Source organism: Gorilla gorilla, chromosome 13 (assembly GCF_029281585.2).
Source record: "Gorilla gorilla gorilla isolate KB3781 chromosome 13, NHGRI_mGorGor1-v2.1_pri, whole genome shotgun sequence".
NCBI classification, from domain to species: domain Eukaryota; kingdom Metazoa; phylum Chordata; class Mammalia; order Primates; family Hominidae; genus Gorilla; species Gorilla gorilla.
Window position 1 is genome coordinate 79,951,606 of NC_073237.2, and position 16,389 is coordinate 79,967,994.

The 16,389-nt window shown below is 35.0% G+C and overlaps 1 protein-coding gene across 6 annotated transcripts in view; it reads right to left on the bottom strand.

Annotated features, from left to right (window-relative positions):
* The window catches only part of GKAP1 (G kinase anchoring protein 1), an 83,754-nt gene that overhangs the window by 15,673 nt on the left and 51,692 nt on the right, over nucleotides 1-16,389 (bottom strand). For all 6 annotated transcript variants that reach the window (XM_055350851.2, XM_055350848.2, XM_055350849.2 and 3 more), the window contains 2 exons: nucleotides 5,428-5,529; nucleotides 477-540 (listed from right to left, as the gene is read on the bottom strand). In XM_055350851.2, the coding sequence (XP_055206826.1) occupies nucleotides 477-540; nucleotides 5,428-5,529 (166 nt within the window). The remainder of the gene's footprint in view (nucleotides 1-476; nucleotides 541-5,427; nucleotides 5,530-16,389) is intronic.

A 16,389-nucleotide genomic window follows, 5' to 3' on the forward strand; every position in this document is an offset into this window, starting at 1 on the left:
TTTCACCATGTTGCCCAGGCTGGTCTCAAACTCCTGGCCTCAAGTGATCTGCCCACCTTGGCCTCCCGAAGTGCTAGGATTACAGGTGAGCCACCATGCTTGGCCAACTATGTAGCTTATATCACTCTGGGAAACCTTTCTACTTTGTTGAGTCTTTTTTTCAATTTTTTTTATTGGCACATAATAATATATATTTATGAGGTGCATGTGATATTTTGATACAGGCATACAAAGTGTACTGATCAAATAGGTATTTAAGATATCCAGTAACTCAAACATTTATCATTTCTTTGTGTTGTAGGCACTTCAAATCTTTTCTTCTAGGTATTTTGAAATATACAAATTATTGTTAACTATAGTCACCCTATTGTGCTATCAAACACTTTTGTTGAGTTGGTAAATCACACATTTGAAAAAGTACCTTCAGATATTATTTAAGATAAACTTTTAATTACAAAAACATAAAATCCACTTACTTTCACCTTCCTGAAGCATTTTCAATAATTGTGCATTTCTTGCCTTTACTTCCTTATACTTTGCCTAATAGTCAAAGAAAAAAGATTTAGTTTTTTTAAAAGTAAGTGATATAATTAATGATTTACTGTCAACTTACAGAGCTCTGAATTCTTGGCTTGCTCAAAGATATAATTACTTTAGAAACAAACAGGATGGAGGAAAATGTATTCGGAACTATCTACAACTTAAATTAAGTCCCTGGCACAATAATACATATCATTATTATACGTGATTGAAAATTAAAGAAGAGAGGGATAAAAGTGGAGAAAACTCAAGATAATACTAAATTTTCCTAAATAATCTTCTTTTCTTCCTCAGATAAAACCCTTATACAATTCAAAATAATTTAAATGAAAACCAAAAGAAAAATGAGCCATAGTTCTAAAGCAGTACTGTCCGGCAATATACTAGGACTTTCTACATCTGCTCTGTATTTGTCACTGTCTAATATGCGACTACTGAAAGAACACTAGCAATGTGGCTAGTGTGACTGAGAAAAATGAATTTTTAATTTTAAACTTTAATTTTAAATTTAAAATGTGATAGACTTGTAGTGGATATTGAATTTTATAGGGCAGTTCTATACCTTCTCAGTTGAAGATTCACTAATCGTTTGTTATTTCACTAACTAAATAATCACTGTTATAATTTTTGGCTGGCATGAATTAGTACTTTACCCAAATATCTTTCAACTCTTTTTCAATTTCTTTTTCCAGATAGCTTAGCTTCTTCTCACATTACATAAATGATACAAGTATACATTTATGAACAAAAAGGATTGTGTTCCCACATTAACATCCATATTTTAGGCAATTTTACCCCACGCTACCCTTATTAAACATGTCTTATAACACTCTCTGTATCACTTATTTATTTACTTTTTTTTTTTTTTTTTGAGATGGAGTCTCACTCTGTTGCCCAGGCTGGAGTGCAGTAGCACGATCTCGGCTCACTGCAACCTTCGCCTCCTGGGTTCAAGTGATTTTCCTGCCTCAGCCTCCCTAGCAGCTGGTACTACAGGTGTGTGCCACCATGACTGGCTAATTTTTGTATTTTCAGTACAGATGGGGTTTTACCACGTTGGCCAGGCTGGTCTTGAACTCTTGACCTCAAGTGATCCACCCGCCTTGGCCTCCCCAAAGTGCTGGGATTACAGGCTGAGCCACTGCGCCCAGGCCTGAATCATTTATAAAGATTTAATACATTAATACATTAGAGAAAACAAAGCATTTAACACAATATAGAAAAACAAAACCCTAAAGAAAACATTAATATAAGAAAAATCATTTTTTTCCTCTCAACATATACATAGATATGTATAGAAGTTACCAGATTCAAATCTTTTTTTAAAAACAAATTAAAATGTGTTTTAAGTCCAATAAAGATGGCTTTTACTAAATAGTACTCTGTCCATTAAATTGTTGATGATAAGTAAATAATGTTTACTGAGTAATACTGCAGTGAATACAATAAACTGAAGTAAAGCACCATACTGAATATAAACGTAGGAAGACTGCTGAGAAGCTCAGAAATGAACAAGGGAGACCAGTCAAATGGAAACATAAAAATATAATGGGGGAAAACACATACACTCAACTACAACTATATTCGCTATGAATATAGAAATATTCATTGTGAATATGAAACTACACTCACTATGAAATTCCCGCCCTCTGGGCTTCAACCTATGTTAGTATTTCACCAAACTCTATCTCTGGCTCAAGCCTTTGTTCAAGGTCCAGATCAGTCTTCATGGAGGTACCTCTTATTCAAGGTTTACGGTCTAAAATAGCTCATAAAGCAAAAATTGCAAATGAGCATGATTACCTGTGACAATTATTTGCATTGCTTAAAAACTGCATATATAAAAATATAAATGTATAAAATACCAGTAACATATTAGCTAATAAAGAGCACATATGAAATACATAACATTCTTGCTAGCATATTTAATTTCATGACAGACAGCATACAAAGTTGATAAAATTAAATACACATGTGTTGTTACTGTACTGTCTAAAAAAGTAGCCATTTAAAACACAACATATCCAAAATGAAATCTATTAGTTCCCATTCCCCAAATCAGTTAAAGACGTGCTCTTCCTCTTACACTCTATACTTATCCACTGTTTTAGCAGACTGTCTTCACTCCAAGCCTCAGCAACATGCATCATCATCGCAAATATCTTCTCAATATCATCCCACAGCAGCTGCGTCATTTTACATTCCCACCAGCAGTGAACATGTTCCAATTTCTCGACATCCTTGCCAGCACTTGTTATGTATACATTTTATTTTAAACCACAAATCTTACCTCCTCCCTTAGGCTTTTTAAAAAATCTATTTTTTAATCTATTATTCATCTCAAGTATTCTTCTTTGACTAATATTAATTCATGTAAAAATTATTTATTCAATGCTTGTAACGTGCCAGCTACTTAATAATTATCATGTCACTTACCTTCTAAAGATTTTTAATGCCCTCTCTATTTTATTTTATTTATTTTTTCAAGATGGAGTCTCACTCTGTCACCCAGGCTGGAGTGCATGGCACGGTCTTAGCTCACTGCAACCTCTACCTTCCAGGTTCAAGCGATTCTCCTGCCTCAGCATTCCAAGTAGCTGGGACTACAGGTGCGTGCCACCAAGCCCGGCTAATTTTTCATATTTTTAGTAGAGACAGGGTTTCACCATGTTAGCCAGGATGGTCTTGATCTCCTGACCTCGTGATCCGCCTGCCCCGGCCTCCCAAAGTGCTGGAATTAACAGGTGTGAGCCACCATGCCCGGCCTAAAGACCTCTCTAAAATCCAAATGCCTTCAAATTCTGAACCCAACTCATATCTGCAATTTCAACTTCTAGTTTCCCATTTCTCTGAATGTCAGCCACAATGTACCTTCCATCATATTCCCATGCCTTTGTACATACAATTCTCTCTACCTGGAAAAATCATCTTTTCTATGAGATCTTTACCAATTTTTTGATAGCAGCAACTCATTCATTCCTTTGTCTGTTCTTCTGGAGCATTCTGTCATATCCTACACTGTACTGCAACTATTTACATGTTTATCTTCCCCACTAATCTACAAGCTTCTTGCTAACTCATCTTTGTATTCTCTGTGTCTAGTACAAAAAAAGCGAAGGGAAATGTAAATGAAAAGCTAAGGTAAATGAGTGGGTGCAGTCAAAAAAAGTTTTAGTAGGGATGATTCTTAAAGGCATGAGTAGAAGAAGAAGGGAAATGTAAGAACCATCAGGGCTGGAACTTGATTTATTTTTTTTCACTACCACATACACAGGGTGCAAAAAGTATCTGGCACATTATAGGCACTCAATAAATAATTGTTGAGTGAATTCATATTAGTCAAAAAGGAATGACACTTGATATGAATAACAGATTTAAAAAATAGATTAAAAAAAAACCTAAGGGGAGAGGTAAGATTTGTAGTTAAAAATACATTGTATACATCACAAGTGCTGGAAAGGATGTGGAGAAACTGGAACCCTTGTTCACTCCTGGTGGGAATGTAAAATGACACAGGTGCCATAGAAGTTTGGCAGTTCCTTGAAAAGTTAAATGTGGAATTATATAATCCAGCAATTTCACTCTTAGGTACGTACATACCCAAAAGAACTGAAAGCAAGGACTCAGATACTTATGCACCAGTAAACAAAATATATACACACAATGAAAAATTATTCAGCTATAATATGTGATGAAATTCTGACACATGCTACAACGTGGATGAACCTTAAAAACATTATGCTAGGCCAGGCACAGTGGCTCATGCCTGTAACCCCAACACCCTGAGAGGCCAAGGCGAGCAGATCACAAGGTCAGGAGTTCAAGACCAGCCTGGTCAACATAGTGAAACCCCGTCTCTACTAAAAATGCAAAAATTAGCCAGGCATGGTGGTGCGGGCATGGTGGCACATGCCTGTAGTCCCAGCTACTTGGGAGGCTGAGGCAGGAGAAGTGCTTGAACCCAGGAGGTGGAGGTTGTGGTGAGCCAAGACTGTGCCACTGCACTCCAGCCTGGGCAGCAGAGCGAGACTCTGTCTCACAAAAACAAACAAACAAAAAAACCACATTATGCTAAGTGAATACGCCACACATAAGAGGATAAACACTGTATGATTCCACTTACATGAGGTACCCAGAATGGGCAAATTCATAGAAATTAGAGGTTACCGGGGTGTGGAAAATGAGAATGGGGAGTTCTTTGTGGGTTAAGAGTTTCTGCCTGGGATGATGAAAAAGTTCTGGAAATAGACAGTGGTGATGGTTACACAATACTATGTGTAAAGGTACTTAATGCCCCACTGAATTGTACACTTTAAATGGTTATGTTACATGTATTTTACAACAACAAAAATAAATTATACTATGTGTAAACTATACCACAATAAAGTGGATTTTTAAAAAACAAAACACAACCAGGCATGGTGGCTCATGCCTGTAATCCCAGTACTTTGGGAGGCTGGGGTGGGCTGATGTCTTGAGGCCAGGAGTTCGTGACCAGCCTGGCCAACATGGTGAAACTCTGTCTCTACTAAAAATACAAAAATTAGCCGGGCGTGGTGGCTCATGCTTGTAATCCCAGCTACTCAGGGCAGGAGAATCGCTTGAACCCAGGCGGAGGTTGCACTGAGCTGAGATCACTCCATTGCACTCCAGCCTGGGCAACAGAATGAGACTCCATCTCAAACAACAACAACAACAACAACATAAATAAATAAATAAATAAATAATCATTCAGACTTTAAACCATTAATCAAAGAGTTTAAGAACATAAAAAACAGAATGACTATTCCCATGAATTGCATATTAAAAATATTTACATGTAAGAAAAACAGAAAACGTGAAAATTTATAAAATTATTTTCTTTAACAACAGTAAATGGACACAAACCTCCCATTGAGTGATTACATTTTTCAACTTCTGGATTTCAGCGTCTTTCCTTTCAAGCTCTAACTTTAGTCTTTCAATTCTTCCATCTTTCAGAACCACTTCCTGAAAAGAGAGAAACAACACTTTAGGACTTTGATTATTCCGCTAATTCTGGTTTATAGTATTCCTTTGTGAAAAGTTTAAGAGGAAAAATTCTGACCTTAATTTTCTGAGGCCACCTTATGCTGCTGACTACATTTCTACTTTCACTCAATTATATAATCCTAATACATACAGTGCAAGCAAGGAAGTATTTATAATTAACCCAAACATACTGACAAACAATATCAGGGCTTTCAAAGGATATTTCTATCCTGGAACAAACATATTAAAAGTGCTCTGTGACAAGTTGTTGTTATTAGTCTATCTTAAAAATTCAAAAATTCAAAAAAATGACTACAAATACAAAATTAATAAAAAATATGAAAACTAAAATAAATAGCTTTTCACTATATTAGCAATTAACAGGTAGAAGACAGAACTAGAAAAATAATTTCCTCACAACAGCAAGAAAAGCTAACCAGAACAATAAAACTAGGAAGTGATCAGGACCAACACTAAGAAATTTATAAAATCTCGAAAATGACACAGAACAAAGTATGTTTGTAAATAGGAAGGCTACAGGTTACTTTGTAAGTTCAATAACATTTCAATAGAAATCCCAATAGGATGTTGTTCTTTGGAACTTAAAAAGATAGTAAAGACTTCATCTGGAGAATTCAGGATGGACGCAAACAAAAAGTTAATTTGATGAAGAAAGATTTGTCTATCAATTATATAAGGCAAAATAAATAAAATCATGGAACCTAGGTTGACAGAACAATGTACCAGAAAAGAAATCCAGAAAGACTTCAGATATAAGAATTTATCGTAATGTAAGGATGATACTTTTAAAAAGTGAGAAAATGCTGAATTACAGAGTAATGGTAGGTTATAGGACAAATGGCTAACTGGGAAAAATCAGGTTAAATCCCTGTCATCTTGCACCATATACCAAAATAAACAAATTTAGTGTAAACAAAAAATCACCCCAAAGTCATACTTTTGATGAGAATATAAATGGTTCTATTTATCTAAGGAGCAATGTGGCAACATCAATGTAGTACCCTACAAATACTCACTGAGCATCTAACTTCTAGGAGCTGGGTACACCATGGTGAACAGAACTGAAAAGATTCTGTGTTTCTTTTCTAGATTAGTAAAGCTCTCTAAAGTGGTGACACTTAAATTGAACCTTGTGTGATGGGTAGGAGCTGGCTAAGTAAAAAGGGGAAGTGAGAGCTTTCCAGGTAGAAAGAACAATATGTTTAAAGGCCTTGCACGAAGGGCCTGGAGAATTTGAAGAAAAAAATAAACCAGTATGGTAAGATAGTGAGGGGGAAGATGGTACAAGATGACTTTGGAAAAGCCAGTAGAGAACTTATCCTGGAGGGCCTTGTAAGCCATAAGAACAGTCTGCACATTATTCTGAGTAAAACAGAAAGCAGTGAAGGATTTTGAACAGGACTGCTAGGTTAGATTTGACTGTGTGAGACTTATGTTTGCAAAGGATCCCTTTTCATGCTGTGTGGAAATGAAATGGAGTGAGGTAAGACAGGTAGAAAGATCCTTTAATTACTACTCTAACCCCGGGTCAAATAATATTATGCTTTGGATTAGGGTGAAAGCAGTATAAATAGAGAGAAGTATATTTGAGAAATAATTTGGAGGTAGCATTTGATGAAAGGTTTAAAGAATGTGGCAGGTGAGGAAGATGAACACTACAATCTAAGTTTCTAGTTTAAGCAATGAGGTGAGTAGGTCAAAATTAGAAATATACTACTATTAAGTTCTGGAATCTCACTTCTAGGAATTTATCTCCAATAGATAAATCAGGTAGGGAAGTATCTATGAAAAGTGTTCATTGTAGATTTATCACAACAAAAAACTGGACATCAATTTAAATGCCAAACAATAGGATATAGGTTAAATATATAGTAAATTCAAAAACTGAAAACTAAGTCACTAAAAATGGTGATATAGAGCTACAAAATAATATTTGCATGATTCCAAAGTTGTAATGTGTGCAAAGAAAAAATTCTGGAAGAACATACACCAAAACTTTAACTGTCGTGAACATGGGATTATCAAAGATTTTGCTTTATTGTTTAAAATTTCCTTTTATCAAAATTATTTTATACTGAGTAAATAATCATGGAATAATACTGCTTTACTTTTGAATAAAAATAAAACCATATATGTATTTTTAGAAATCTTGATGAATATGATTATTATCTTTGAATAAGAAGCCCTTCTGAAATTGACATCAAAAAAAAGAGGAAAAATGGAAAAGACTGACAGATGTGATTTGATGAAAGATCTCAAAAAAAAAACCACTGTAACAAAATAAAAAGGTAAAGGAAAAACAAAATAAATTGCAACCAATATGACAGACATATGACCAACAAACATTAAAAAAAGTACAATCTCACTAGTAAGCAAATCCAGGTTTTATCAAACTGGTATTTTTTTTTTTTTGAGACAAAGTCTCGATCTTATCTCCCAGGCTAGAGTACAGCGGTGTGATCTCAGCTCACTGCAACCTCTGTCTACCAGGTTCAAGCGATTCTCCTGCCTCAGTCTCCCAAGTAGCTGGGATTACAGGCGCCTGCCACCACTGCTGGCTAATTTTTGTATTTTTACTAGAGACAGGGTTTCACCATGTTGGCCAGGCTGGTCTTGAACTCCAGATCTCAGGCGATCCACCTGCCTCAGCCTCCCAAAGTGCTGGGATTACAAGCGTGACCCACCACACCCAGCCAAACTGGTACATTAAAAAAATTTTTTTTTCTTAGTGTAATTAGAGGCAATTTACCTATAAACTGAATTATATCATGTATAAGAATTAATGTCCCAGGCACAGTGGCTCATGCCTGTAATCTCCGCACTTTGGGAGGCCGAGGTGAGCAGATCACCAGAGGTCGGGAGTTTGAGACCAGCCTGGCCAACATGGTGATTCTCTACTAAAAATACAAAAATTAGCTGGGTGTGGTGGCACATGCCTGCAATCCCAGATACTGGAGAGGCTGAGGCACAAGGATGGCTTGAACCTGGAGGACGAAGGTTGCAGTGAGCTGAGATTGTGCTACTGCACTCCACCCTGGGCGACACAGTGAGACTCCATCTCAAAAAAAAAAAAAAAAAAAGAAAACAAAACAAAAAGAATTAATGTCCTGAATGCTCATCATTTGTATTTAACTGAAAAAGTGGTCCATCTAACAGTTTCTACATTAATGAGGGAAAAAGAATATATCCATAGTAAGACCACACCAAATTATCAGTACTGTAGTAGTTTTCTCTAGGTGAATGAGATTAGGGTCATTTTTCTCCCACTACGTCTGAAAACTGGGGATGATAATGATACCCACCAACTTCATAGTTAGTTGTTAATAATCAAATGAGATCATGCATTTTAAGTACTTAACACAGTGCCTGGCATATACATAGCAAACCCTCAAATACTTATTTTTGCCATTATCATTTCTTCATTTTACTTATCAGTAGTTCCCAAAATTTCTACAAGAGATACTACTTTTTAAAACAAAGTCATATTGTTTTAATGTACACTAATTTTCAATGAAGTCCTATATTTCAATAAATATCTTTTAAAAAGTATCTTCTAAGTAGAAAATATTATACTAAAATGAGGATGAAAAGATGTACAAGGTAAAGCCTATGCTGACAAGGGATCTGTAATCTATTAAAAATGACAGGGAAAATGTGCAGTGTGAAATGTGCCATAAGAAAAACAAAATGCTATGGAGTATAGAAAAAGGAAAATTATATCCAGGTTTTCTGTGTCTCGGGTTTGGGGTTTGGCTGGGGCAGTGAGAGAGAGCTTCTGGGAGGAGATGGCATGTGAAATGAATGAAATGAACCTTGAATAAAGCTGGGACCCACTCAGCATTCTGTGACAGGAGTGGTCTGCTCCAGCTGGAAGAAAAATTGGAAGAGTACAAACAGCTAAAGTTAATTAACTTAAGGATATCCTGTATAACAATGTTTTCAAACTTATTTGACAGTGACGTATGATAGGTTTTATACAAACACATGCACACATAGAAACAAATTTCACAAAATATAAATAGGTGTCACATACTCTGACATTTTATCCTGTCCCATTTTTTTGGTAGCAATCTACTAAACTGATTTTAGGGCCTATTGAATGGGTTGGGAAACTCAGTTTGAAAAGCATAGCCTAAGGACTTTGGGTGTCAGGTCAAGGACACTGTAGTTAATTCAACAGACACTGAAGTTTAAAGGCACAGCATGGCATGATGGAAGTAATGATTTATAAAAAGGCATTAGTTAGCAGGGTGTAACACATTATATGGCATTAAAGGCAAGAAGCAGAAAGATTGGTTAGATTACTGAAATAATGCCAGTAAGAGATAATGAGAGCCTAAATTAGAGAAATGTTGGTAAGAATGGAAACAAAGATAGATCTGAAAAATATTTCAAAGATTTAAAACTCTAAAAATCTTGAAAAACAGAAAAGTGAAAAAAAAAAGTGTAGAATCTGGATATCTAGATAAAATGAGGAAACCAAAAACTGAAATGACAGAAGTCAAGCCAAATGCTTGGTATGGAGAGGAAGATGATGAGCCTGGGTTTGAACACAGTGAGACTAAGGTATCCATCAAACAACAGGATGGAATATGCCGCAAAGGTAATTAATAAAACAGAGCCCCAAAGGCCACAAGAGGGGACAGGATCAGGGATGACTGATCTACCTAGCGTTGGTGCAGTTGTGGAGAAATTAGTAATCTCACATCCTGCTGCTAGAAGACAATATGCTGAATGCACCAAGAGCAACACAGAGGCTTATATCCTTTGATTCAATTATTATCTTAAAAAATCGATTCCAAGGAAATGATTCACCAAAAAATTAAATGTATGATCAGTGAATATCAAGCCATCAATTCTAAACAATGTTCAATAATAGGGCAAATACCAAGCAACTTACAGCATGTTGATTTGGCAGGATATAACACCTGGTTTACAAAAGGGGTTAGAAAACTAGATTCATTATTGTTGTAATTATTTTAAAATACCTATGCATCTAGGCATTTTCCTAGAAAAACACAATTCAAAAATGAAACTAGGCTGGACACAGTGGCTCATACCTATGATCTCAGCAATTTGGGAGGCTGAGGCAGGCAGATCACTTGAGGTCAGGAGTTCGAGACCAGCCTGGCCAACATGGCAAAACCCTGTCTCTACTAAATAAATAAATAAATAATACATAATAAATTAGCTGGGCATGGTGGTGCATGCCAGTAATCCCAGCTACTTGGGAGGCTGAGGCAGGAGCATTGCTTGAACCCAGGAGGTGAAGGTTGTAGTGAGCCAAGATAGCACTACAGAACTCCAGCCAGGTGACAGACTCCATCTCCAAAAAAAAAAAAACTGAATGACAGACAGACTTAGGGTTGATTTACTTTTCACCTTTAAAAATGCCTAATATATTAATGTATGCACAGTTAAAAAGGATTTTAACCTTGGAAAGCAGAAGAGCTTTCTTTCTCTGAGAAAGGAGCACACTGGATAGAGGAAAGAAGTATATACAGAAAGAGAAGTGGAGATTTTTTTAAACTGCATGAATCCTCCTTTCTCTCCTTTACACTTAATGAAAGCTATGAAAAACTTCTAATTTTTTCATTTATGAAAAACTTCTAATTTTTTCATTTATGAAAAACTTCTAATTTTTTCATTTATGAAAAACTTCACATACGCAAAAGAATTTTATGTATGACACATTAGGTAAAAAGAAAAATAAACCAAAAAGCAGATTAATAATTTGAACATTACCAATACCTTGGCAGCCCCTCCCCAATCATACCCCTTTTCCCTCCTCTCCTGAGGATATCCATGATTACAGATTTTGTTTGTCGTTCCTTTCCTTTGTTAAAGTATTTTACTACATGTATATGAAGCCCTAAATAATGTATTAAATTTCTATTTTTAATTTTTATTTATTTTTTTGAGACAGGGTCTTGCTTCAATGCCCAGGCTGGAAGGGAGTGGCATGATCACAGCCCTATGCAGCCTTGACTTCTCAGGTTCAATCAGTCCTCCCACCTCAGCCTTCTGAGTAGCTGAGACTACAGATGCATGCCAGCTCACCTGGATAATTTTTTTTTGTAGAGACAGGGTTATTAAAAAAAATTTATATGACTGTCATCAAATTATTATTTGGTGACTTGTGTTTTTCATTAAATGCTATGCTCTTGATATGCATCATCCATGTTGCTATGTATAACTACAACTTATTCACTTCTCTTATTCTTTTGCTATTACAAACAACTGAGTTTTGAACAATTTTTTTGGACATGTCTTCAGGGTTTAATCTAGGGGTAGAATTTCTAGAACATAAGGTCATGCCCATTATCTTCAACTTTAAAAGTGAATGCCAAATTGTTTTTCAAAATGGTTATACCAATTTACATTCCCACTAGTTATGTTAATGCTGTTCTATATCCTTCCTAATAATTAGTAGTCTTTACCTTCCTTCGGTTTTTTCCTAGGCACTGCAGTGAAATTAATATTACTGTAATAAACTTTGCTTTCTGCTCAAAAACCTTCAAAAATTATTTAACGTCTGCTGACTAAATTATAAACCAGCCTTTAAATTTGCCACAGTCTTTTCCAACTTAACTTTTCAAATTTATATTACATTCCTCTATAAACCTTCTATTTTAATTAAACTGGTTTATACTTCATTACCTCCATACTTTTACTCAAGGCATCCCAGTTTCTTCTTCTTCATCTCTGCAGTTCAAATTCTATTGTCTTTACAGAATGGCTGAATGGATTAAAAAATAAGACCCAATGATCTGTTGCCTACAAGAAACACATTTCACCCATGAAGACGTAAAAGAGATATTCCATGCCAAGGGAAACCAAAAAAGAGCAGGAGTAGCTATATTAATATCAGACAAAATAGATTTCAAGACAAGAACTATAAGAAACAAAGAAGGTCACTATAAAATGATAAAGGAGTCAGTTCAGCAAGAAGATATAACAATTTTAAATACATATACACCCAACACTGGAGCACCCAGATATATAAAGCAAATATTATTAGAGCTAAAGAGAGAGATGGGCCCCAATACAATAATAGCTGGTGACTTCAACACTCCACTTTCAGCATTGGACAGATCTTCTAGTAAGAAAAGCAACAAAGAAACACTGGACTTAATCTGCACTATAAACCAAATGGACCTAATACATATTGACAGAACTTTTCATCCGACAGCTGCAGAATACACATTCTTTTCTTCAGCACACAGATCATTCTCAAGGATAGACCCTGTGTTAGGTCACAAAACAAGTCCTAAAACATTAACAAAATTGAAATAATATCAAGCATCTTTTCTGACCACAATGAAATAAAGCTACAAATCAAGGACAATAGGAATTTTAGAAACTATACAAATACATGGAAATTAAACAATATCCTCCTGAATGATCAGTGGGTCAATGAAGAAATTAAGAAGGAAACTGAAAAATTTCTTGAAACAAATGATAATAGAAATAACACACCAAAAGCTATGGAATACAATAAATGCAGTACTAAGAGGGAAATTTATAGCTATAAGTGCCTACATCCAAAAAGAAGAAAAACTTCAAATAAACAACCTAACAATTAATGTTAAAGAACTAGAAAAGCAAGAGCAAACCAAACACAAAATTAGAAGAAAAGAAATAATAAACATCAGAGCAGAAATAAATGAAACTAAAATGAAGAAAGCAATACAAAAGAAATAAATGAAATTGAAATGAAGAATCCAAAAGTTGATTTTTTGAAAAATTAAACTTGAAAAAAACCCTAAAAATTAAAAAATTAAAACAAAAAACATCAAAAAAAGAAAAATTAAAATTGACAAACCTTTAACCACATCAAGAAAAAGAGAAGATCCAAATAAAACAGAGATAAAAAAAGAGACATTATGACTAATACTACTGAAATTCAAAGGATCATTAGTGGCTACTATGAGCAACTATATGCCAATAAATTGGAAAATCTAGAGAAAACGGACAAATTCCTAGACACATACAACCTACCAAGATTGAACCATGAAGAAATCCAAAATCGAACAGACCAATAATAAGACTGAAGCCATAATAAAAAGTCTTCCAGTAAAGAAAAGCCCAGGATCCAATGGCTTCACTGCTGAATTCTACCAAACACTTAAGGAATTAACACCAATCCTACTCAAACTATTCTGACAAAAGAGGAGGAGGGAATATTTCCAAACTCCTTCTATGAGGCCAGTATTACCCTGATACCAAAACCGGACAAAGAAACATCGAAAAAAGAAAACTAGAGGCCAATATCTCTGATGAATATTGATGCAAAAAATCCTCAAAAAATACTGAATTCAACAACACATTAAAAAGATCATTCATTATGACCAAGTGGGATTTATCCCAGGAATGCAAGGCTGGTTCAACATATGCAAATCAATCAATGTGATACATCATATCAACAGAATGAAGGACAAAAACCACATGATCATTTCAATTGATGCTGAAAAAGCATTTGATAAAATTCAACATCCCTTCATGATAAAAACCTTCAAAAAACTGGGTATAGAAGGAATATACCTCAACATAATAAAAGCCATACACAAGAAACCCACAGCAAGTAATATACTGGATGGGGAAAAACTGAAAGCCTTTCCTCTAAGATCTGGAACAAGACAAGGATGCCCACTTTCACCCTGTTATTCAACGTAGTACTGGAAGTCCTAGCTAGAGTAATCAGACAAGAGAAAGAAATAAAGGGCATCTAAATTGGAAAGTAAGAAGCCAAATTATCCTTGTCTGCAGATGGTATCACTTTATATTTGGAAAAACCTAAAGGCTCCACAAAAAAACTATTAGAACTGATAAATTCAGTAAAGTTGCAGGATACAAAATCAACCTTGAAAAATCAGTAGCATTTCTATAGGCCAACAGAGAACAACCTGAAAAAAAAAATCAACAAAAGTAATCCCATTTACTCCCATTTACAATAGCCATAAATAAAAATAAATACCTAGGAATTAACCAAACAAGATCTCCATAATGAAAACTATAAAACACTGATGAACAAAACTGAAGAAGAGATGACAAAATGGAAAGATATTCCATGTTCATGGGTTAGAAGAATGAATATTGTTAAAATGTCGATACCACCCAAAGCAATCTACAGATTCAATGCAATCCCTAATAAAATACCAATGACATTCTTCACAGAAATAGAAAAACAATCCTAAAATATATATGAAACCACAAAAGACACACTAGCCAAAGATATCTTAAGCAAAACGAAGAAAACTGAAGGAATCATGTTACCTGACTTCAAATTATACTACAGAGCTATAGTAACCAAATAACAAGGTACTGGCATAAACACACACACATAGACCAATGGAACAGAACAGAGAACCCAGAAACAAATCCACACACCTGAGGTGAACTCACTTTGGCAAAGGTGTCAAGAACATACACTGGGGAAAAGACAGTCTCTTCGATAAATGGCACTGGGAAAACTGAATATCCATCTGCAGAAGAATGAAACTAGACACCTATCTCTTGCCATATACAAAAATCAAATAAAACTGGAGCTACCACATGATCCAAAAATCCTGCTGGGTATATACCCAAAAGAAAGGAAATCAGTATACTGAAGAGCTATCTGGGTCCCATGTTTATCACAGCACTGTTTCTAACAGCCAAGATTTGGAAGCAACCTAAGTGTACATCAACAGATGAATGAAGAAAGAAAATGTGGTATTTATACACAATGGAGTACTCTTCATCCATAAAAAAAGATCTTGTTATTTGCAACAACATGGGTGGAATTGGAGGTCATATGCTAAGTGAAATAAGCCAGGCACAGAAAGGCAAACATCACATGTTCTCACTTATTTGTGAGATCTAAAATTCAAAACAACTGAACTAATGGAGTTACAAAGTAGAAGGATGGTTACTAGAGGCTGGGAAACGCAGTGAGGGAGTGGGCAGGTGGTTAGGATAGTTAATTGGTACAAAAAAGTTAGAAAGAATGAATAAGACCTAGTATTTGATAGCACAACAGGGTGACTATTAGTCAATAATTTAATTGTACATTTAAAAATAACTAAAATAGTATCATTGGATTGTTTGTAACACAAAGGATAAATGCTTACAAGATGTGATTATGTAAGCATTGCATGCCTGTATCAAAACATCTCTTGGAACCCATAAATATATATACCTACTATGTAGCCACAAAAATTAAAATTTTTTTAAAAAGAGCAAAGAAAACCCAAATTCTACTCTAAGTTCCTCATTCAAATGCTATTTTCTCCTCACAAAGCCATCTCTGATCCCCTTTCCTGTGAATTACTATAGCATTTTAACAGTGTATCTTTTCTGGGGCTCACCATTTTTTGCTTGTACAAAAATAATTATCTATTGAGTGCATACTGTGGAAAACATGTTCTGCTAAACATTTTAAATAATAATCTATAACTTTCCTAATAGTGTAAGAAAGGCAGGTAATTTCATCCCAATGTAATAATCGATAAAACTGTTTGATTTCAAAGTCTGTTCTCTTTCCACTATGTCAAACTATCACTTCAGTTTAAATCATACTGCTACTTAATTATTTAAACTTGTTAATATAAAGTTATATACCCAACTTTGTTCTATAAAGGCCTTGAGGAACCTAAGTATGTGCTGAAATATACAAATATCATTCCTTCTATCCAAAAATGATCTCAGGTGGCTTTAAAAAAGATTCTACAAAGGGGAAAATCATAATGAAAAAGGAAAATCATAATCAATGAAAAAGGAAGAAGTGAATATGCTAACCATAAATGTTAATTAACATGGTTGCTTGGTGATATGGTT